This window comes from Zeus faber (assembly GCF_960531495.2).
Source record: "Zeus faber genome assembly, chromosome: 9".
NCBI classification, from domain to species: domain Eukaryota; kingdom Metazoa; phylum Chordata; class Actinopteri; order Zeiformes; family Zeidae; genus Zeus; species Zeus faber.
Window position 1 is genome coordinate 13539621 of NC_137197.1, and position 22674 is coordinate 13562294.

General features: G+C 40.8%; 1 protein-coding gene across 1 annotated transcript; it reads left to right on the plus strand.

Annotated features, from left to right (window-relative positions):
* The first annotated feature begins 39 nt into the window (after positions 1–39).
* Positions 40–22446, plus strand: fam168a (family with sequence similarity 168 member A). The gene is made up of 8 exons (XM_080006818.1): positions 40–116; positions 14588–14695; positions 16981–17072; positions 19079–19159; positions 21167–21312; positions 21458–21644; positions 21906–22031; positions 22410–22446. The coding sequence occupies exons 2-7, from the start codon at positions 14634–14636 to the stop codon at positions 22016–22018; spliced, it is 681 nt and encodes a 226-aa protein (XP_079862944.1). The 5' UTR covers positions 40–116; positions 14588–14633; the 3' UTR covers positions 22019–22031; positions 22410–22446.
* Positions 22447–22674: the final 228 nt, after the last annotated feature.

Here is a 22674-nt window from a genome sequence, read left to right on the forward strand (position 1 = left end):
CACACACACACACGGAGACCCAGGAGCCGAGCGAGAGACTGCAGCGTTGCGAGGCGGCAGAGACACACGAACGAGGAGAAAACACGCAGAGTGGGACCTTTTCCCGAGTGACATCGGTAAGAACGCTGCTTCTTACGGGGGCGGACGAGGGTGTAGACGCGTCGGCTCGGTTTATTTTTTTATTTTTGTTTATTTTTTTATCCCCCCCTCCTCCTCCTCCTCCTCCGTCTCCTTTTTAATTGTCCTGGCTACGGCGCCGAGCTAGCTAGCGGGCTAGCCGTTGGTTTTTCCATTGTCAGATGCTAACGCACCAAGCTAAATGCTAATGCTAAACAGCGTGTTTCATAGGGCTGCGGGGATGCTACGGTGGCTAGTGAGGCGAGCTAACCGCACTTTAATGTGGCTTTTCCCGCATCGGTATGAGGGGTGTGTTTGGGTTTTTTTTCCTGTGATTTCGGTGGTGGCACCGTGTTGCCGAATTTTAAAGACGGCTGGGCAGCCGACGTCCCACGGTCATTACACGGAAATCGGCGGATATTCAAAATGGTGTCGGAAGCTTGTGTTTGAGTGAAACCGTTTGTGTCCCAGTGGCTGTTTTTGGCGCTGCTCTCCGTCTGGAACGCAGCGCGGCTCCCGGATCGGGGATCTTTAAACGCTCGCTCCCCCCGTTATTGTCGCGCTTCCATCCCCACCCCGCGGGGCCCCCTTTTTCGAGGCCAGTGCGCCGCACACATTTTGTTTTTAAGCGGCGAATCGTACCCATGCACGTTCTCGCTTTGGGGAAACATTCGGGACACTGCGGAGGCCTCGGGTCCGAGGACACAGCCCAAATTTAACTAAATGCACTTGGCATTTCACGGCCACAATCCGTAAACACGACTAAAGGTTCAATTTATAGAATAATAAAAACGTGCTTTGGTAATCCCAGCACCCGTGTATTGTTATATGTTTTATTATAAAAACAACAACAACAACAACAACAACAGCGCCAGGCAGAGGCTTCATGGCTGCGATGCCCAAAACGATCGAATCAACACCATATATATATATATAAATGTTATATTTAATTTCATATGGACAGGGCGCACTTATTTGTGGAGCACATTTCATGCACAAGGTCATTCCTTGTGCTTTAAACAAAGCCCAAACACATGCTATAGAAGCAAGAAGAATTAAAGCATAGAAATAATCAAGTGGGTAAAAAAAAAAAAACATAATCGAAAATATAAAATAATACGTAACTGAGAATAGGATCAGACGTAACAGGCTGAAGGGCCATTTTAAACATGCCCACCATGCCTGTACTGAGCAGAAGTAGTGATGATTTACCAAATGGCACATGCTTCATTTTTTTTCTTTGTTGACAAGTCTCGTTTGCGAAATCATTCCTCTTTGAAGATCACCTTTTTATGACTGCTCGCTCTGTCTTCTATTACCCAATCTCCATTAATTAGAGGAGTAAAATGATCCCCGACGTTCTGTCCCAGTACGCCAACTATCCAACAGCAGCAGATGACAGAGCCTTTTTATTTTACATCTGGAAGGTTGTGAACATCCAGCGTTTCATAAGCGAACAGATCTTTAAATTGTTTTCTCATTTAATGTGGTTTTCATTTTGTGTGATGGATCCTAAATATAAATATTTGAAAATTGCCTCTAAAGTGAAGCATTGACGAGTTGCTGCATGGTGCCTGCCCAGTGGAATCCCTTGTCCCCAGTTTGCTGGATCTGATGTAGTCTAATAGCGGTGGCACTTTGTGTTAGTACCGTCCCTAATTTGGAGATAAAGGAAATCCGACTTTGAATATATATTGTTTATTGACAGGATTATTAGTTTGAACATTTTTAATCAAATTTTTGCTTTATCAACAATGTGTTGAATATGTTTAGTATCTATGTGTATGTCCTATGAATGTTTCTTCTTTGGAAGAAACACTGCACAGATCCTTGAGCAACAGCTTCAATCTGGCTTTTGGTGGTGGTTGTGTATAATCGCATGCTCTTGAATGGGGGCTGGACAATGCAGCCATAAAACTGTCAGCCTGGCGAAAGCTGGAGTCACTTTATATTATGAGGGCCAACTGTTCCATTGCAGAACACTGTCTTTCCAGCACTTAATTCCCCAGCGGTTTGATCTGCTTAATGAGTTTCTCATCATTGATCAATGATCCAATTGCTTATAGATGGTGGCCTCTAGACAGTCCTCTGGTGCTTCTGACTCTGAACATAGTGTGGCCAGCATGTTTAAATAGATTCAGATTGTTGGCATTTGGTTGCCTTTAGAGTAGACAGTCAATATCAAATATTGAGGAGGCCGTCACGGAATAATGGCACTGACGTCAGCGATAATAAAGCATAAGAGTTTTATTGGGGTTTTTTTATCACCAGGCTGTAATTCTTAAGGTTGGCTGAAAACATTACCCAAACAATTTTTCAAAGAAAGCACCGGGAAAATAATGACTTTATTGTCATCCTGTACATTCAATAATGAAAACGTAAAGACATCGCTTAAGAACTCTTACGATAGTTTGGTCTTAAGTAATGAGAGCCATTGCATACAGTGAAAATGAGTCTTTTTCAGACAACTCTTCTTGTTTGTTCCTCAAAAAAGAATTGCATCAAGATTGGATTAATTGGTATTAAGCTCAACTGAAAACTTAGTTCAAGTTGGCTACTGAAAGTAAAACCTTAACACAAATATCACTTTAAAGCAATGACAGATGTTCCTAAAAATGTAGAACGCACTGTAAAATTTATAGACAAAGAACTGGCAAACATTATTTGTCCTCAGGCGGACCGCTTTTTTGGCAAACGTGGCTGTCCTTCTATAGTGTCAGTACTCAGTAGTGTTGTGAGCAGTAGTTTTGTGGGGTAGTTTTGTGAGCGCTCCCTATTCTAGAATAATGTGCTTTTTTCATGGGCTTTTCCTTTTGTTGAGCGTTTTATTTTCACCTCAAGGCCTGGATGCACTATATATAAGATGCAGTGATCTGAAGTGTAGAAATGAAAAATTCCTCGGCATTTTGCTGGTTTTATAAGCAGCTTGAGGTTGTAACAAGATGAAACCCACACATAAAGAGTACATAAAAAGGTTTGTTAGGAAAAAAAATAAGACGGCACACTACCTAGCAATATTACAAGATGGAGAATGTCAGTTGGTGTCAACCATATGTGGATGAATTAGAGGTCAACGCCAAAGCAACACTGTTGCTGGTTTTTAAAGGAACAAATGTAAGACCCCATATACACAGGCCACTAAAGCCCTGTTCGCACCATCCCAATAACTCATCTGCTGTTGAGCTAGAACAGTGACGTGAAAGGGTATAGCTGGTAAATTGCCGCTGGTAAATTGGTATATATACTCAACATCAGTGGTCCATCATTGGTGCTGAGCATTGTCAATGTCAACATTTTGGTTTGTTTTTTAATGGTAACCTCATGGATTTAATGACGCACAATTTTTTGGAAAGACTATTTTTCACCTGGTATTGTATGTTGATTCTTCCTTCTTCTTTCCAGAAAGGTCCCCTCCTTTTAGGTGCTGGTCCAATGTTCATTCTAGTTTTATTCTTTGTCATGTTGTTAATGCAAAATAATAATGCATTTTTCCCCCCCATACGCCCTTACACTCACTCACTGAACTGCAACAATCTTTTACTTTCACAGTGTGCTTCTGTGTCCAGAGAGATGGTCTTGAGCCATAGTCTGGATTACACGGATACCCCTTGTTAAGTGTTATTCACATCATGTTGGTTCCGATCATCACAACCTGGTGGTGACAACCTACAAAGGGGGGCAGCTTCACTGTCTTGTAGTTTGGACCCTGTAATGTGTTCCTGAATAGATTCCTGCCCACATTATTATTTTGCATGTGGTGTTTGTTCTTGAATCTTTTTATTATGTTTGTGCAAGAGTTTGTGCGCCAGAGTATTGTCTTTTATCAGTGACTTTGCTTGTGTGCAGGTATTTAGTGCTAGCTGAAAGGTGGCGAGGGTAAGCTCCAGCATAAAAGAGAACAATTGAAATTTTCGGAGACCATGTCCCAACACGTCAAGTGGCCACAATGGGCGTGCGTGTATTTGGGTCTGTCAACACAGAAAACTGTCGTCTCAATATGATAGGACAACAATTTAAGTTTTATCAATGTTTTGGGTAAATGGAGTTTTGTCCTGCTTTTGTTATATATGTTATTACCTAAAATTATGGCGGTTAATAATCAACCTTTTAACTGTTAAACAACAGTAAGAATTCTGACCAATTAATACTATCACTTACATAGTTAAAAATATACATTAAAATATAAAGGGGAAAAAAGGTTGTTGGGTGCTTAAAAAAAAAAATGGCTATATAATCTATTTCTTAAACTCAACTCAGGGCCGCGACATGTGCAACCACACGTGCCTTTTATTTCAGGCACGTAAGAGGGCGGCTTTCGCAGCCTTTCCCCAACCCGGAAGTACCGGCACAGCTAACAGTACAGCTAAGCTGTTTTCGTACGAAAAAAGGATCAGAATAAAAATTCAATATTTGTAATAAACTGTTTAAAATATCTTTACGTGTGTGATAGGGGTGGGAATTGCAGTGTAACTCATGATACCATTCTATCACGATACGTTGCACACGATAACAATGATATCACGATACTCGATACATTGCAAGATCTACCTTGTGTAACCGAAAAAGAACAAATACCCCTAAAAAGGCAAAAAAGCAGGAATTATGTACAACAAAAAGACGTCCAAGTTTTAAATAATATCTTAAAGTGTATGAATTATTCAATCAATATGCAATTGTTCAATTAAAGCAATATGGGGCACATATGATACCTTCTTCCTGGTAGTGAATGAAATAAGATGATTCACCCCAGAGATTTCCCCCCAATAAGTAACCAGTATCATATTCAATTTCTCATGTTTGTAACCATATATAATAATAGTAATAATAATATATACCACAATTAGTGAAAATCACTTCAGAATTGAAAACGTTGAGTTACCAGCGATTTTGTCGATAAGTCTGTGTCCCTTTAATACCAATGTATTTGTTTACTAGCGACGATATATTCCAGTATCGATATTTCGTCCCACCCCTAGTGTATGACTGGGTTATATATTATTGAAAGTAATGCGATCGTTTTTGCCCAGCTTAATTGTGTGCAAGTAAGATTATTTCCATTATCACGATATGATTTCTTTAAAATCACATAAAAATTTATACCAGCATTATCGCGAACGATACGATATGGCACATCCCAGTCATTCTCCCATTCTAAATAGTATATTTTAATGCTGTTAATGTTTAATGTTGTCGGATAATGGTTAATGATCTGTTAACGATGGTCAGCTGTCGGTCAGAAAAAACGTTCAAAATTAGCACCCCTACCGCCAATATAATCCCTCATTTATTTTTGCTTTCTTTGTCGTCTCTTTTCCAGACAATTTTGCTGGTCTGCTCTCTGGTTTGCCTCAGACGATTGATTCTGTGTTATGGGTTTAACCTCAGTCCTTAATCACTCAGCTGTCAATCTTCTTTGTGAGCTTTCCCTTGAACGCCAAGGTGCAAGTTATTGCAGAAGGTCAATGGATGGGACTCTGGTCTCTTTTTTTGGTTCCCACACCATAGCCCAACAGAGGTTGTAAATATAAGGCCTGTACTTTGAAAGGGAAATTGAGTATATATGAAGAAAGATAAAATATCTTTTTTTTAACTTGTAGCACTGACAAACCAAACTAGAATACATTTTCTTAATGTTTAACTTACGTTCTTATCGTTCATGCAATTTATTTTAAATAAGATGTGGGCTTTGACATCGTGTTGGCTCTCCTGCTTTCATTGACCTGATCTGACATTTGAAACAAAACCATTTTTTATTGAAGCAGTCAATAATCTGGAATGTTTAAAGGAGCACAACTCCTAACTCCAAAATATCCTTTTAGTCACACACAGTAAAACATTAAGGCTGACAAATGTGCCAACACTACCTTTACAGTGCAAGTGCTGATACTCAGTGCAGATATGACAATGGCTTAATTATAATTTCTCTTGGGTCCTCTATATTTTAAGAAACTCATATCTATGATCATTCTTTTGTTAATTGAGCTGGCATCCCGATTAAGACAAGTGCAGTTTTAATTTTTGTCCTTTTGAAAAACCATGTAAAGAGCGGTGCTACACCACCTTTCAGTTGGCAATGACCTCATAGAAACCTTTCTGTCAGGCGAGTGTCACACCTGGGCCAAGCTATAAGGCTATAATTCTTTAGAGAATGATCTGTATCATAACTTGAACAGGCCCTCTCTGAATCTGAGTTAGTAGCAATGGGCACAGTGGCTGATACATTTTCTTAAATGGATCATTGTGATGGGTATTAATGGCACAGAATAGACTCTTTGGGGAAGGAATATCGGTTCTATTTACAGTGGCCCAACTCAATACTGTCACATAATCCAGGCATGAGACCCATTAGTTGTGCGACTGATGCAATGACTTTGGGAAGGAGATGAGATGAGGAGGGAAGAAAGCTGCCAGAGAGAATGTGGGAGATGCTGTCCCCCAGTGCTTTATGCTGCCCTAGATCTAAAATAGCCCAGGGGCACATTGGAGCTGTTTGCTGCCGGGCAGGCCTGATTGGAATAGAACATACCTTATCAAACTGCCCCCACGCATCATATTGTAAAAATCCAGACATTATTATATATAATTGTGTTATAGAGCGGTTTGGCTTTGTAGTCGAGAGACGGTTAATTGACACAGTGCATATTAAAGGGGATATATACTGTATATTTTTTTTACTTGACCTCAGAATTTCCAATAATATCTACAGTTGGCTATGAATTGTAAGTATGTAATTGGCTGTATTTGGAACTAGTGGTGTTGACCAGGGTAGGTGTTTCTCACAAATGAACACCTACTTCCATCAGGGTGCCACTTGTACATTTGAACATAATGTTGTGGTGATATGACCCATTAATTTTACTGAAATGCCCCATTTTTGCATTATAAAAAGCGCTACCATTTTAGAGTGTTATCCACGGGCTACAGGTTGACAGTATTGGCCTGGCTGAAGATCTTAACCAATTTACCACTTCTCTGATTATTGTAGCCATCAATCTACTTATATGCTTTTCAGTTAAAACATCTATTTTTATGTGATCCATGCACACTGAGTTGCACATGCACTTTCTGGCAATGTCAATTTTGACACAACATTGTTCTTATTTGCTCAAACAATTTAAAAAGCACATTCTAATTTCTTTAATAGGAAACAATAGGTAAATGGAATTTATTCTGTAAACATTTCCCGGCAGTCCAGAAATCAAGAGATTTCCATGAGTATCAGATTGATTCATTGTTTTTCTATGGACAGTTTAACCATTGTTGATTGAGATGAACAGGGCAGAGTATTGCATCAAATCGGGTACCTGTGGGCACCCGACGGGTGAGGTGCAAAAAAGTGATTTGAGTTTGTTTGTTTTTTTAAGTGTTGTTATTTCAGGGTTAGGTTTTGGGTACAACAAAGTGCGTGTGGGTCGAATCGCAGGTGTTGGATATTAAATTAATCATAATAATGTGCATTTGACCATTTACATACACTGAGCATGCGCGTGTCTGTGTAGAGAGGAAGTCGATTGTCAACTCTGCATACTGCATACATACTACATAGAAAGCGAATAGTAAGACTAGATACTTGGACCGATGACGAGGTTGGCACCGTTACTGAAAGTAACGCGTGAGTGTAAGGCTGTCAAGGCGGGAGAAAACATAGATTGGGATTCGTCACAACGCAAATATGGCGACATTGGTAACGACCAATGGGGATTTGCGGCTCAATTTTATGAGAATCAGCAAAATAATATTAATTTTAACTATTTCCTGAATAACCTTCGTTTTAAAATATATTACCTTGATTTTGCATGTATGAAATGGCCCAAAATGATAATTTTAAACATAATTGACTAAGCCTAACCAAAATATTTAAACAGCGCTAGGATATGTGGCCTTGGGTTGGGCCGCGGATCATGTGTAATTGGGTTGCGGAACCAATTGGCAATATGTGCGGGTGGCGGGGTTGGTTCAGTATTGGGCAGGAGAAGGTCTTGAAAACCTGACCCGCAGAGTACTGCAACATTTTTTTCCCCTGACATCCTTCCACTTACACGGATGACATATTACTGTTGAATTCGCCAAAGGATTTTCCTGCACATAGTGCTTGGCAATCAAACTATAATTATTGCAATATTTTTTGCCTCGATGTCCAAATAAAATAAGCTTGATAATTTCGATATTGTCGATTTAAAAAAAAACAAACAAAAAAAAAAAAAAACAGATGTTTAAGTTCGATCCAATGCAGATGGTAAATATCCATTGTCGGGCAACACCACAAACTTAACTATTTCCATTTAGGCATACTTGCCATAATTATTTTGTTTTTGATTTTTATCTCAATTTTATTTTAAGGGGTCCTATTTGGAAATAATGGCCTCCATAATTATAACCGGCCAATTATAACCGGCCTCCATCTGAGAGTAACTCCGCCCATGGCTGGAGAATAATACAAGCTACGTTGGTAAGACCAGAACAAATAATTTAATAGAAAGAGGTATTAATACCTACTGTCCATGAAGAAACCACATACAATGGAAATGTAAGTATTTCAAAAATAATTATTTGAATAGTTATTATTTTCTGACGTTTACATGAAACAAAATTCCCGCGTGCTCTGTCCGGTGCATCAGAGAGTCCCGGTGCAGTGTGTGCCCCCCCCAAGCTCGAAGCACGGCAACAAAAGTCAGAACACATTTTTAAATTAAGCCTTATAAATCTGATATGAGTGAAAATTGCTTATTTCTCGCCTCCAATTTGTTCAGAAACACATTTTGGTGGACTGATGAGGTGAAATCAGTCAAAGTTTACGTACTTTATATCATCGAGGTCCCGGAACAGGAGGGTTAAAGAGGCATGTTAGAATGACTAGAATGCTCTTGAGTCGTATTTTCAGCAACTATCTTCCAAGACATGTTTTGGGGACCTCAAAGTTATAATAGGTCCCCTTTAAGTGAAATGTTAATTAAAGCAGCTGAACTTGTCACTTCTTGTTCACGTCTATCTTACATTATGAGTGCTGTGCAATGTTCATTATATAAAAATAATATTTTGCAATTTATTTAAAATTTTCTTTCCACTATTTTTCTTTATTTCTTTTGTTAAAGAAAAAGGATGCTAACTGCTGCTAAATTTTGTTGGAACATTTTATTTTATTTTACAATGCAGATTTCTTTAAGACCGGTGTTTTATTTCAGACAATTTCATTCCACCAATAAATGTGTTTATAAAATACATCATGGCATACAACTGTCTTCTTTATATTTATTTATATAAATATGGCATTTAACAGAAATTGTGATTTTTACATTGATTGTGAAAAAGATCGTTAAATGGTATGAAATCGTATGTTATAACATTTTTATCACAGCAAGTGAGCGGGGGCAGGGCTTGCCGTGAGAAACTGCGGGGGGCAGTGCTTCCTATGAAAGCAATTGGCCCATTCCGAACAGACATGTTTGGTGCAGACACGTGGCATGTGTAATATTAATACTTTAAACTTTGATGAAACAAGCTCACGAGTTTATCCAAAAACATGACTTGGGTGTTTGTTTGTTTTTTTCCTTTTTTTCCCCTCTTGAGTATTTCCCCAGTGTTTTTCACCGCGAGTTGCCGCGACTTTCATGAACAGGCATGCTTTGAATGGGCACTGCACTAGTTTGTGTCAAAGCAATCCCATTGTTTTGTTAGACATTATTTTTTGTTAGAAGTATTAACATTTTGTTTGCTATTGAGAAGCACAAGCAAAGGGCAACAAGGGTTATTTCAATTGAACTTGATTACCTTTAATTTGTGAAGTTATTTGGGTTGACTGCAAGGAACGGTGTTCCCCACAACGTATAGAGCATTATGCTCACAGTATGATCACCCTGCAGTATTCATAATTAACTACTCCATTTATACTTGTTTGACCAAAAGCAATGCTTTTGGAGGCGCACACACGGGCAGACCGTGTTTTATAGGACTTTGTTCGTATTTTCGGGGTGTCTTTTTAATCATATAGGCCTCCCATGCCAGTCAACTGCTCCTTGCCTTAAGGGTTTAAAAAGGACAAATCAGTTCCGTTCTATCCTAAGCCTAAGTGTGATAACGCCCACTGGTTTTGATGTGTTGCCTAAAGAGCAGATGCCTGGTGAGGTATTATGTGGGAGGAGAGAGCTCTGGTGGGGGTGGAAAGGAAGGTTCTTTTGTATGTTTTTCAGGAACTGTGTGTGTTATTCTCCTTTGCACGTCCTCACTCATTATTACCCACACTACGTTGCTTCTCCCGCTGGATGACAGGAGTCTTTTCTTTATAAAGTGTAGACAATATTATGAGTGGTCCATAAAAACAGAAATACCTCACAGATGTTTACATCCTCGCAGGAACAAGTAACATAAACTGTAAAGATGGAGTCGGGAATCATTCAGGGGTTCTAACCATTCCGTGCACATCAACAACAAACCCGCTGTGCTCTTCACTGTGAATGCTCATGGTGAGGTATTCTTTGGGCAGAAAGCTTTGTGAGCAATAGAGGCAACAACAGAAAACAAGACACTTACCAGAAGCCATTAAAATAAAACACGGAGGGGGCCTTGGTTGTCTTGAGATTTCTATCGCTCTCTCTGTGCTCAGTTTATGATCACAAGTTTTGAGAGCATGCAGGTCGGCCATGTGTATTTGTAGTGTCCAGGCCAGGGGCTACTATTAGGGAAGCCCAGCTCACTGTGTGTATAACCTAAACGCCATAATTTCTTCAGCACAGCGAGGTGAGCTGGGTTATTACCTCATAGGTTTACAGCCTACATTGTAATTGTATGTTTCAAAAAGGCTGTCGTTAGTTCTGATGCTCATTAAAAAGAAAATGACTGAACACCTTATAAGGACACCTAATGTGTTAGAATTAATGTAACTATGAAAAGATGCTGTGTTTTAGACAGATCCCGAGCCTCAAATGTGTCAAGATGAACTGTTGAGCTTTCTTTGGCTGTCGACCAACTGGAATGTTTCTCTGCATGATAGTTGGACATCACATTGAGAACCCACCTCCAAATATGACAACTTTGATTAATGTGTTAGAACTGAACAACTTCTGAAAATGAATGAATGGTAGAGAAACACGTTGGTTGAATGGATTTCAAATCTGATAACTGAACAGGACCCTCTGGAAATTGTCCGGTCTAATCATCAACAAAAGAAAAAAATGTGGACTCTTAATGAGTGAACATAGCAGCTTGGCACTCTCACTCAGCCCTCTCACTTTCAAAAAAACCCAAGTTTTTGTCAACTGAATGCTTTGTAAGTATGGACCTGTTTCACCATTGGTGAGAATGAACTTTTTTGTAAACATATTTGGGGCAGAATATCAGTGTTCAAATGAAAATATGTCATTGCAGAATTTTCAAATGTGAGGTGAAAAGATCAGAAAATTTGAACTTAATTAGCTGAAAGTGTAAACCTCTCAAAGTTTTAATCGATAAGCTCTTAGTCTGCCATGGCCTTTTTCTAAAAGCATGTGAACTGGCACTGGCATTTTGGTGTGTATTTTTCCCCCTTGGACTCTGCCTCAAGCACCAAAGAATAGTCTGAAATCCATTATGTGAAGGCTTGCCCCCCCCCCCACACACACACATACACACACACACACCCCCCCACCCACCCCCTTTGTGCACGCACTCATAGATGGGTGCAGGGTGATTGTCCTCTGGGGAATGGTCTTCACAATAATGGCTGGTGGTTTGTTGAAAGGAGAGGCTTATAGGCAGAATAGGTCTTTTTTTCCACTCTCAGAGGAAATGAGGGACCGAGCCACCTCATCAACACCCGACCTCTAACCCCCCAAAACAAAGGAAGTTGCAGTTGCTCACACACACAGAAACACACACTCACTTATGGTGCCCATCTCCGACTGACCCACTCCCACTTCATTACCCTTACATACACACTGAACACATGGCTGTTTTCCTCCTCCGTATTCAAGCTTAGCTATAGATAGGCAGAGGTGGTGGTAGGACCCCCAGGGTAAGGTGAACCACCTGTCCTGCTAGTAATGATGGGCATTGTTCACACTGTAGGATACAAAGAGTGTGTGTGTGTGTGTGTGTCTGTGTGCGTGTGCGTGCGTGTGCGCAAAATGAGAAGGGTAGTTTTTCCAAAATGACTTACAACCTATAGCAGTGATTCTCAACCTTTTTCATATCAGGGACAGTGATGTGCATCAGGCCGCAGACCCCATATAAATGTCTCTGGACCCAATCAAAGAATATTTTTGTTATTGCATATGGTAACGTTTGTCCAAACTTCCATACCTGTATAGTTAGGGAGATAACGGTGATACTCCGATCACAGTCATTATTAAACATTCCCTAACGTTGCTTATGTCTTGTAAATGAAATAATGGTGAAGCTTAACTGTTAGTGTCAAACTAGAGTGGACATAACTTTCTTCCTCTGTGTGTAGAGTAAACCCTAAAAGGGAACACACGCAGCTTTGCTATTAACAAAGAAGATGGCCTTAACAGGATATACATATGCATACAGATCAATAAAAAAAAGGGGGGGGCACATGTGTCAAGGTGTGAATGGATCTCCAAAATGGCAAGTCATTTCAGTGCTAGTTGCATGTTTTTCGATACAGACTAAATGCATACTAAGTACATACAAATTGACTGAACAATGTAGTTATGCATCACTGGCCTGTGGCAATATTAAATAATGTTTTTTTGCACTGCAACACAAACTGGACACAGCCGCAAGACAGTTCTACTAAATCCAGGTCGTATTTCAGCTCTATTGTGCCGAGTCCAAGTTTGTAGCCATTTACAGATAGCAAACCTGCAGGAACAGGAAAATTGGATATTGTGACGACAGTTGAAGATTAATGGTATTAGTTTGGATAATTCTTAAGGGTGGATTATATATGCAGGAATGCACTGATATATGCACCAATGTAAAAAAAAAAAAAAAAAAAAATTTTTTAAATGAGCCATCCAGATAATACTAGGTGAACAGTGGCGTTGTTAGGGGTGGGCGTCAGGGGTTTCAGCTCCGAATGTTTAATGGCCGCGATCGGCTCTGACCGCTCTGACTTAGCCCAAAGGGCAACCATGATCGGTGTGCCAAAACAGTAGGTTTTTGTTTTAGATGTGTGTTATTTTATTTTACTCCGTTTCTTTACGGAACAAAATAAGCACCATGCCTGAGCCACTCAAAAGCTATTAAATGGAAAATCTATACTGCAAACATGCTGCTACTAGGCCTGATTTGTGGGGTTTTTTTTATATATATTAATTTCAGACGTGAAATCCAACACATATAAACACTTTGGACCAGATTTCAGTTTCAAATTGTACATTATACATAAACAGACCAAAACGGCGGTAGGAAATAACCTCACACACTGTTCAGATAACAAGTTCCTTCCATATACACGCCTCAAGCTCATACTGCCATTCTTTTGGACTCACCAATTCAGTTTGCAACCTAATAAACTCTCAAAGGGCTCCAGAACGCAGACACACACAAACGTTTTCCTTTGTATTTCCATTCCTCAGCCGTGTCACTGTGTTTATGCTGCTTGTGTTGGGTTTAAGCTTATCTGTGAATTGGATCATACTTCCACACGGCCTGGTGGGAACAGTCCTTCGCTGCTCAATTTCCTTCCCAATCCTCTATCTCCTCTAATTCCTTTTTTTTATCTTCTGTTGTTTATCTTGCTATTTTTTTGTATTTCTTATTTGTTCTTTTTCTTTTTAATGGGTGTATTGCGCTTCCTCATTGGCTGTTTGCTTTGCAATTTTATTTGGTGTTTTTGCAGTACATTACACACAATCACACTCATACGCACTTGAGTGATTTTACACACACTTAGTGTCCACATGAATGAATAACACTAGCTGTAGTTTAGGACTGTCACAATTGTGAAATTTAAATTGACGATTGATTGCCATTAATCAATGTTGTTTTATGCAACTGTTGTAGTGTATGTCTATAATAGTGTAATAGTATCTGCCTATTGTAGAAGAGGTTTACTTTTGAGCGTCTGAAAATAAATCTTTGGGTAGACCGTAAAAATTGCGACATTTCTTACTTTTGCTTGAAACTCTGGGCATTTGGAATAAAAAAAGGAAAGAAGAAAACAAAAATTTTACACAATTTAAAGCCGTTTTGTAAAGCTGTGACTGCTCTTCTGTAATGTCACTTAATTATGCAATCGTCGATATCAACTAAGTTACTACCGGTGACATGCAAAACCATACACACCCTGTGTGATAAGAACGCTTTGTTCTGAAAACCTCACTTTCAGATGCACATGTCACCTCTATGTACCTGCCTCACATTGACTAGAACACGCATCGGACACTCCTTCACTCAGACTGTCGTGTTCGTCACCGTGTCCCTCGCTGCCGTCGCTCACCATTTGCTGTGGTGCGTTGCTTTGCTGTTGCTTTTCTTTTTTCTTTGCTGTGTTCGTTGTAATCATGACCTCTCGCTGTTTTAATTTCAGATTTGCATATCCACTTCCACCCCTTCCTCATTTGCATACAGCAAGAATGGCGAGCGGGCATCCCACAGACAAATTCAGTTTCATGTATCAACCAGACACGCACAAGAGGTACGGGGCACTCATACATGTACACACAAACACTCACACACAGTCACAAATACCCGCAAGAATCAGGTAAGTTCCTAAACCAGAAGTGTAAATGAGTTTTGGGGTGTTTTGGTCCACTTTTCTGCAGCAGTAGCTATGAAAAGGCTTTCGTTTACAAGTATTTCTTGCTGCATGGTGTTTATTTGTTCTTTTTTATTCAACGTCATCGGGATATAATACACATCACAAAGGGCTGCCAATATCAGTAATCATGACATAATACCTGTGCCCTCCATGCCGCATGCAAACTGAATTATCAAATCAGACCGTGCCTTTTGAAAACACATAAATTAAACGGAATGACCAGAGATGCAAAGAGGAAAACAAACCCTACAAGTGGTTCGGATAACAACGTTGAACACAGTGGAATATGTTGCAAAAGAAGGCAATTACATCTGTTGTGCTTAGATACTTTGGATACACTTGAAGAAATGACACAAACATGGGTTTAACCCAGCGTTTCCATTATCCGGTAATTGCCGCTTTTAGACCGGGAAAATCTGTTGAACTCCGACATATTTAGATCTCTCCAGTCATGATGTCCGGTGAAAATAATTCCCTCCAAGCATGATTTGAATTAGTGCTGGGTGGATCATTTTGATAAATTCCGCCGATCTGTTCATCCCGTGCCCGGAAAGTTGCAACTGGAAGCCAACCAGTTTGGATGATCTAAAGCTGATCTGAAAGCTTCACCTCTGACCAATCACGTTTGTCGATATAGAACTAAGCCCCGCCCCCTCCCTCATGGACAGGTTGCACTTTTAAACACAGTAGATACGGAGTGGAGACAAAGCCGCAGCGTCTACAACTCTGAGGAGGAACAGAATGATGATATATCGCTGGGACACATACATCCAAAGTTTGGCATTTTCTTTGGATATTTAAGTTCAGACCCAAAGCAGACGGTAAATAACCACTGTGTAAATTTGTCGACGGGACGTCCCGACGAAGACGGACAACACCACAAACTTTGTTATTTACTTAGACCTTCTTGCCATATTTATTTTGTTTTTGATTTGATCAAAATGTTATTTTAGTGAAATGTTAATTAAACTTGTTACTTATTGAAAATGGAAATTTTTTGATTTCAAATAGTAATATTCGTAATATTAATTTATTTTTTAAATGGCTAAACTGACAGGATTTATTTATTTTAAATATTGAATAAAATATATTATACATCTACATGTCTTGATGATGTCATTCTTTATATAACCTGCTTATCAATTGTTTTTAAGCTCAATAAACACAGATAATATTTGACCGGAATCTCTCCAATTTGTCCAGGAAATTGAAATCCTCCAGGACACCTTGACCGCCAGCAATTTTTTTCTAACAGAAACTCTGGTTTAACCTCAATTTCAATCATAGGGAGCAACATGATAAAGCTCTCTAAAATGAGTAGCATTCATCCCCAATTAACGGTGACCCCAAGAACTCGCTGACGCAATCACACAGTATTTTATCTTTTCTTTTCTTTCTTCGATAATTGTTCCTTGTCACTTGCCATTCATGAAATACAGTATATGACAAGTGTTAGACATCTGTAGAATCAACAATGAACTTTGTGAGTACTGATCTCAGCAGAACTCTACATCAGCCTTGAAGCAACTTTAAAATAAGGAGCTATGTCACATTCAGGATTGCACACTAAATATGTGTACTGTCATCCAGTGTACTTGGGTATGTGAGCAAAAATAACGCTGGCTTTTTGTAGTGGCAGGATACAAGTGAGCCCTGGCTAACTTTGGTTGGGCGTTTTTTTATTATTATTATTTTTGACGAACATGCCCAATGAATGAGGCCTGGTCAACCCAGTCTGGCATCTTGTACCCACCAGTCTGAAGACTAAGCCTCATTAGAGCCATTTCAAGTCCAGTTCAGCACAGGAGGCCAGACAATAGGCCTTAGGCTTTGGACGTGTTGGAGGCCAAGGACACCAGGCCAGTCTATCAATGTATTCATGCTTTCTTGTGATTTTTCTCTGAAGTCTTGTGTCTTGTTTGACATCATGGCTTGTTTTTAATAGATCTGAACCCCAAGGTCCTTGTACGTCTCTGCACACACGATCGGGATCATCTTTGTTTCAGTCTCACGTTAGGAATCTCAATACGGGATTTAGATGTGAATTCTTCTTAATCCTAACATTTTCCAATTTATTTTTGTTAAGCTTACACCTTTCTTCCCTGCTCTCCTGCTCTCTCCCCACCCCCACTTTCTTCCTTCTCCATCCCTCTGTCTTTTAGTAAGAACAGGTTATCTTCGGGTATGAATCCAGTCTACAGTCCCGTTCAGCCTGGTGCTCCATATGGAAACCCTAAGAACATGGCCTTCACAGGTAAGAAGAAAAAAAATGTATATACAGTATATATACAGAATTATTATTTATATCTTTAATGAACAAGTCAAGCAGGCTTTCGGTAAAGCTATATGACAGGAATTCAGACACAGTTATCAGGTCTGCTACTGTATTTGTACTTGTAAAATGCTCTAATGCATAACCTGATACCAACAGAGAATGATGTAGATGCATTGAGTTCTCGGTTCAATTCTCGTTTTTAAATTTCTTGTTATTCCGATTTTTCATTGTTTATCTGATTCAATGCAAATAAGTAAATCATTGACTGAAATGACAACTTAACTTACTATTATTCTTTAATTACTATTTTCTTTACTCACTGTTCTTGTAACTGAGGGATCACCCAACACTTGTAGCTGGTCCAACAAAGAGCATATTTCTGAATCCCCACTAAAGGGGATGCAGCGTTATGTTTCCCACAACTTGGCAGGTTACCAAGTCAGTGAATGGGGGGGAAAAAAAACATACTTTTCATTAAACACTTATTGTTTTGTTTAACAATTGAGCCTTTCCCTGTGTAATGGAAACGGAGCATAAAGCTTGGAGATTTGCGGGCATAAAATGCTGCGTCTCACTGTGTAAGGCAGTGACATTTTGGGGCTGAAAGGATCAGAGGCCCCCCATTGTTCAACATACTTTATGAAGCATTGAAATACCTCAGTAAACCATCCAGAGAAGAGGGGCTCCGAGGGGAAATAATAAAAGTAGTCCTCGCGGAGCAGTTCCATTGTATGAAAAAAGGTGGTTGCGTGTGGTTGGTCATTTAGTTGAATACAGGTCGTACAATCTGATCGTAAAATCACCTTACTTTACACCAGTATTATTAACCAGTGAGCCTCATTCAAGAAGCGCTTGGCGACATAGTGTAGGGCTGGGCGATGTTGACAAAATCAAATGTTATATTTTTTGGCCAATACCTTGATATTGATAATTTCACGATGATTTCTTAGGGATGACTCGGGAATGCTTTCGTGGGATATTCACACACAAGACACATTTGAGAAACAATTGCCCAATGTGGATATTATGACCAAGCAGGTAGAGGCATTGATTAGAACAGTCTGATGTTCAGAAAATTGCATTATTTTACTGTAAGGCAGCCTTAAAGGCAACATTTAACTATATAACGATATTACAATCGCCAAAATTCCAGACGATATCATATGACAATATTTAATATGATAACATTATGGCGCTATTGAGATTTTCAATTTTGTGGTTGACTCAGGGAAATAGTGGAAAGCGTTATCTTTTTATCTAAACTGTTGTTTATATATCTTGGTAGGGGGGTGCTTTACTCAGAGGTGAGGGGCTACAGTTGGAGAGTTAATTTGTTTGTCTTACCAATTTCACTCGAGTGCCACTAAGAAATCGGAAATATCTCACACTCGCTGACAAAAAAAAAAAAAAGCCCCCGAGCCGCGTCCCCTCGACGCCAAACTAGCATCTAGGAGAAAAACCCTGTTGGAATGACTGCCAAGAATAGCAGGTCCTCACTTACACCCGCTCTTACATTCTGCCTCACTTTCTTGAGTTCTCTCTCTCGCTCCCTCTCTCGTTTGTCTCAGATCAAATCTGCTTTGTTTGCTTGATGTCTGATCGATGTGAACGAGAGCGGGCACCTGCTTGCACCTTTTGTCGCTGCTAATGTTTCCTAATGATTCCCCCTCCTTGGCCATACTGGCAGGCGTGTGTGTAAAATAAGTTTAGTGGAGTGTATTATTAATGGAGACATTTGGAAACGAGTACCATCTGTGCTCATTATGTTCAAAACCAAATGGTGTGGGTGGTGTGTGTGTGTGTGTGTGTGTGTGTGTGTGTGTGTGTGTGTGTGTGTGTGTGTGTGTGTGTGTGTGTGTGTGTGTGTGTGTGTGTGTGTGTGTGTGTGTGTGTGTGTGTGTGTGTGTGTGTGTGGTCAGATTGCCTCTCCTTTCTTGTGGGTGTGTGTTTGTGTTCTAATCTTCCCTCCGCCTTCTGTCCTGAAGGTTATCCAGGAGGGTATCCTGCCACGGCCCCCACCTACACACCCAACCTCTACCAAACAGGCAGTCCTGGGTATCCACCAGGTAAAACACAAACACACACAGACCATCCAACAATCAGGTTGTTTTCAAGGAGTTAAATTCAAGTGGCACAAAGACACTAATCGTCCCGTCTTATTTGTTTGGGGTTTTTTTCCAACGTTTAAAATTTGTAAAGTAAGCTACAGTACTATTAGTTATTTTCGCCCTCAACCTGCACCGGATTTTCCAGTCTTATTGTCATCTTTCAAAACAGTTGCCTAATGCAATGAGCTTTTAAAAGTGTCTCACACACCGGGGGGTATGTGGTCGGGCGTCATAAAAATAATACACGGTAAGCCTGTCTTGTCAGTCTTTTGTGAAGCACATTGATGTAATTATGTGCTTCGCAATCATGTGCTTAATGATGTCCTGGGGGCTGTTTTGCACTATGGATATTATTTTGTTGTTGAGGTCTATCTTGTGTTTTTATGTCACAATCGGTAATCAAACCAAATCGGTCTAATCTGAAGGCATTTGAGCCACGGAATTAAATTGAACTCCCGGTACAGTTTGCGGCAAGATGAATAATAAATGGGATTCCAGCCGGAGGAACATTGATGCTGTAGAAATAGGAAGCTAGCCAACTAACAGCTGCTGCTAGCCATATAGACACAGACAGACCCTGCTGGGGCCGAGCGTCTCGTCCCCACAGCAGATGGAGAGGCCAGTTGTCTCCTCGCTCCTCAAACATGGTCTCCTACGTATATCTGTCCTTTATGTTGGGGTTCAGGGGGTTCAGAAACCTTTTCAGCCTGAGAAAAGTTATTGTTATGCACCTGGGCTTTATAAAATGTACCTCAATATACTATTGTTCCATTTTAAGATGACAAAGTGGTTCTTTGTTTTGATCCAGATCAATAACGTGGAAATCACTGAATCAGTAGATTTGTAGATGGCTTCAAAGATGACGTGGAAACCACTGTGTTTTTAAGTCCATTTTTATGACTGCATCATTTATGAGCGGTAGAGAATTATCAGCTCGTGAAGCAAGCAGAAATGAATTGCTGCCAATTTATTCCAAAATTCGCCATAAAAGAATATGTGAAGCAGGTGTTAGCTGTTCTGTATGCTTTGTTAGCAGCAGACCGGGCTAGGTTTGATGATTCGATGCCTCTGCATATATTAAGGGATTAATATGATATGAATTCAGATACACTTTGCATCCTGGACCAGAATCAATCTCCATATACGCCAGATGGTTTCTGTGTTGGTCAATGTCATTACTTCTCAAGACCATTAAGAGAGGGGGGGAGAGAGGGAGAGCGCTTTTCAATCAGTGCGCCTTTGTTTGATTGTCACGAACCATTGTACGCTAATGCCCCGCATGCATGTTAGAGCAAGGAATGTGTGTGAGAGAATGCAGACAGAGCCGACACACGCAGCAGCTCCATCATCTCTTTGTTCCCCGTCCTTGTGAGGGAAAGTGCTTTCATAAGCTCCCGGCACTAGCTGGTAGCATGTTTGACCTTCAAGCTCCCCCAAGTGGCCGCTCACAGGTACTGCGCAGCGGGTGGGGGGGGGGGGGGCGCAGAGACCCAACAATAAGTTGGTTGTGCATCACAAGTGTAAAATGGATGCGCAATATCGGCCTCTTCCCACAACCTCACTCTGTTCCTTTAGGCCCATAAGGTGGTGGTGGTGGTTTTGAGGGTTGTCAGACTGTGACCTCATTACGCTCTCACTCGCACTTTGAGTGATTAGTTGCTGAACTTTATTGCCAGTGACGTCAGTGTGAACTGTATATATAACCTAAACCACAGTTTTTATTGGTGTGTATAGATCATAATTTGAGGCATTTCAGATAACACTTGTTTTAGCCACAGGGTTGATTGTTTTGGTGCTTGGTCCTGCCATCTAGTGGACGAGTCTGTAAATTTCAGGCATTTTCTGAGGGTAAACGGAGAAGTTTGTTGCGTGTGAGAATACTGATCTGTCACGCTAATACCTATTTTGTCACAACACGTGATACAACTGTGTCTTATGCCTTCGCTCCCCCTTTCCTCACTGCAGGATATACTGCAGCGGGCACCCCGTACAAAGTGTCTCCCACCCAGACGAACGGAGCACCTCCTCCCTACACCCCCACCCCCACCCCGTACCCCACAGCTATGTACCCCATCCGCAGTGCCTACCCTCAGCAGAACCTCTACGCACAGGTAAGACCGTTTTTTTATTCCGGATTCATGAGGCGTATGGGGGGCTGCGACTCTAGTGTTCGTGACATGTTTTTGTGCCGTTATTAGTATTTCATTCATTCATCAGTGTCAACGCGCATCCAACCCACTCTATGTCCGTCCGCAGGGAGCCTACTACACCCAGCCGGTGTACGCCGCCCAGCCCCATGTGATCCACCACACCACGGTGGTGCAGCCGAACAGCATCCCCTCCACGGCCCTGTACCCTGCCCCCGTCCCCGTGTCTGCCCCGCGAAACAACGGCATGGCCGCCATGGGTATGGTGGCCGGGACAACCATGGCTATGAGTGCAGGTGAGACCAGAACACAACCCAGCGGCGGACATGTTGTCCCAACCGTCTGTCGGTTCTGTAGATGGGATTTGGGAAGGGATTCTTTTTCCTTCTTCTCTATTATTTTCTTCTTTTCTGTTTTGATAATATCGACAAGAAGAGACTTTTAGGCCTGTGATGCTCAGATTGAACGGAAGTTATAACGTGAGCCCTGGCTTCGTCTTCCAGCCACTACAGTTTTGTGTTCTTGTTGAACGGCCCTAACGGCGTTGCTCTCTGCAGGGACCCTGCTGACAACACCCCAGCATCCCCCCATCGGAGCACACCCGGTTACCGTGCCGACCTACAGGCCCCAGGGGACGCCTGGGTACAGCTACGTGCCGCCACACTGGTAGAGCCACCCACCATGTGAGTCCCCTCCCGCCGCCTTTTTGTTTTTTAGTTTATATCCCTGCCTGGCACCCTGGTTTCCTTCCATCGCCTGCTCCAGCCTCAAGCCTTTAGCGCACGACTTGAATCTGAGCAATACACGCAAACTCCTGATATAGAGAGTACATCTTTATCTTGCCGTCCTTGGCTCTTCATATGTCGGTGGAGTTCAACAGATTAAGTTTTGTGTTTTTTCTAAGTCACCGGGTGCTGATCTGTTCTCATTGTACATTCTATTTAGTCCCACAATGAATGTAGTCTTTCCTACCCTACTGGACTTTTCCTTCATTAGAGCCGTGTTTCTTTTTCAATGTCTGTCTCCTCTCTCTCTCTCTCTCTCTCTCTCTCTCCCACCAGATCTGGAGTCCACCATCATATGCAACTACTCACATCTTACATGGGCTCTCAATGGTTACCATGGGAACTCGGCACCTGTCTACAAGAACAAAACTAAAGTGCAACAGCCACTTTACTATTATTGTTATTACTATAATTATTATTATTATTATTATTATTATTATTCTGCAACACTCTAATGTTTTTACAAAAGCTGCTTTTTTTTTTTTATATATATATATATATATATATATGTATATATATAACTTCTGTTCATTTGCCAACC

Bases quoted from the DNA above. Each gene is read 5' to 3' on its own strand.
- fam168a (XM_080006818.1), top strand. From the start codon at position 14,634: ATGGCGAGCGGGCATCCCACAGACAAATTCAGTTTCATGTATCAACCA. The intron at 14,696-16,980 runs GTACGGGGCACT...TCTGTCTTTTAG, and splicing joins CAACCAGACACGCACAAGAG to TAAGAACAGGTTATCTTCGG. The intron at 19,160-21,166 runs GTAAAACACAAA...TCCTCACTGCAG, and splicing joins CAGTCCTGGGTATCCACCAG to GATATACTGCAGCGGGCACC.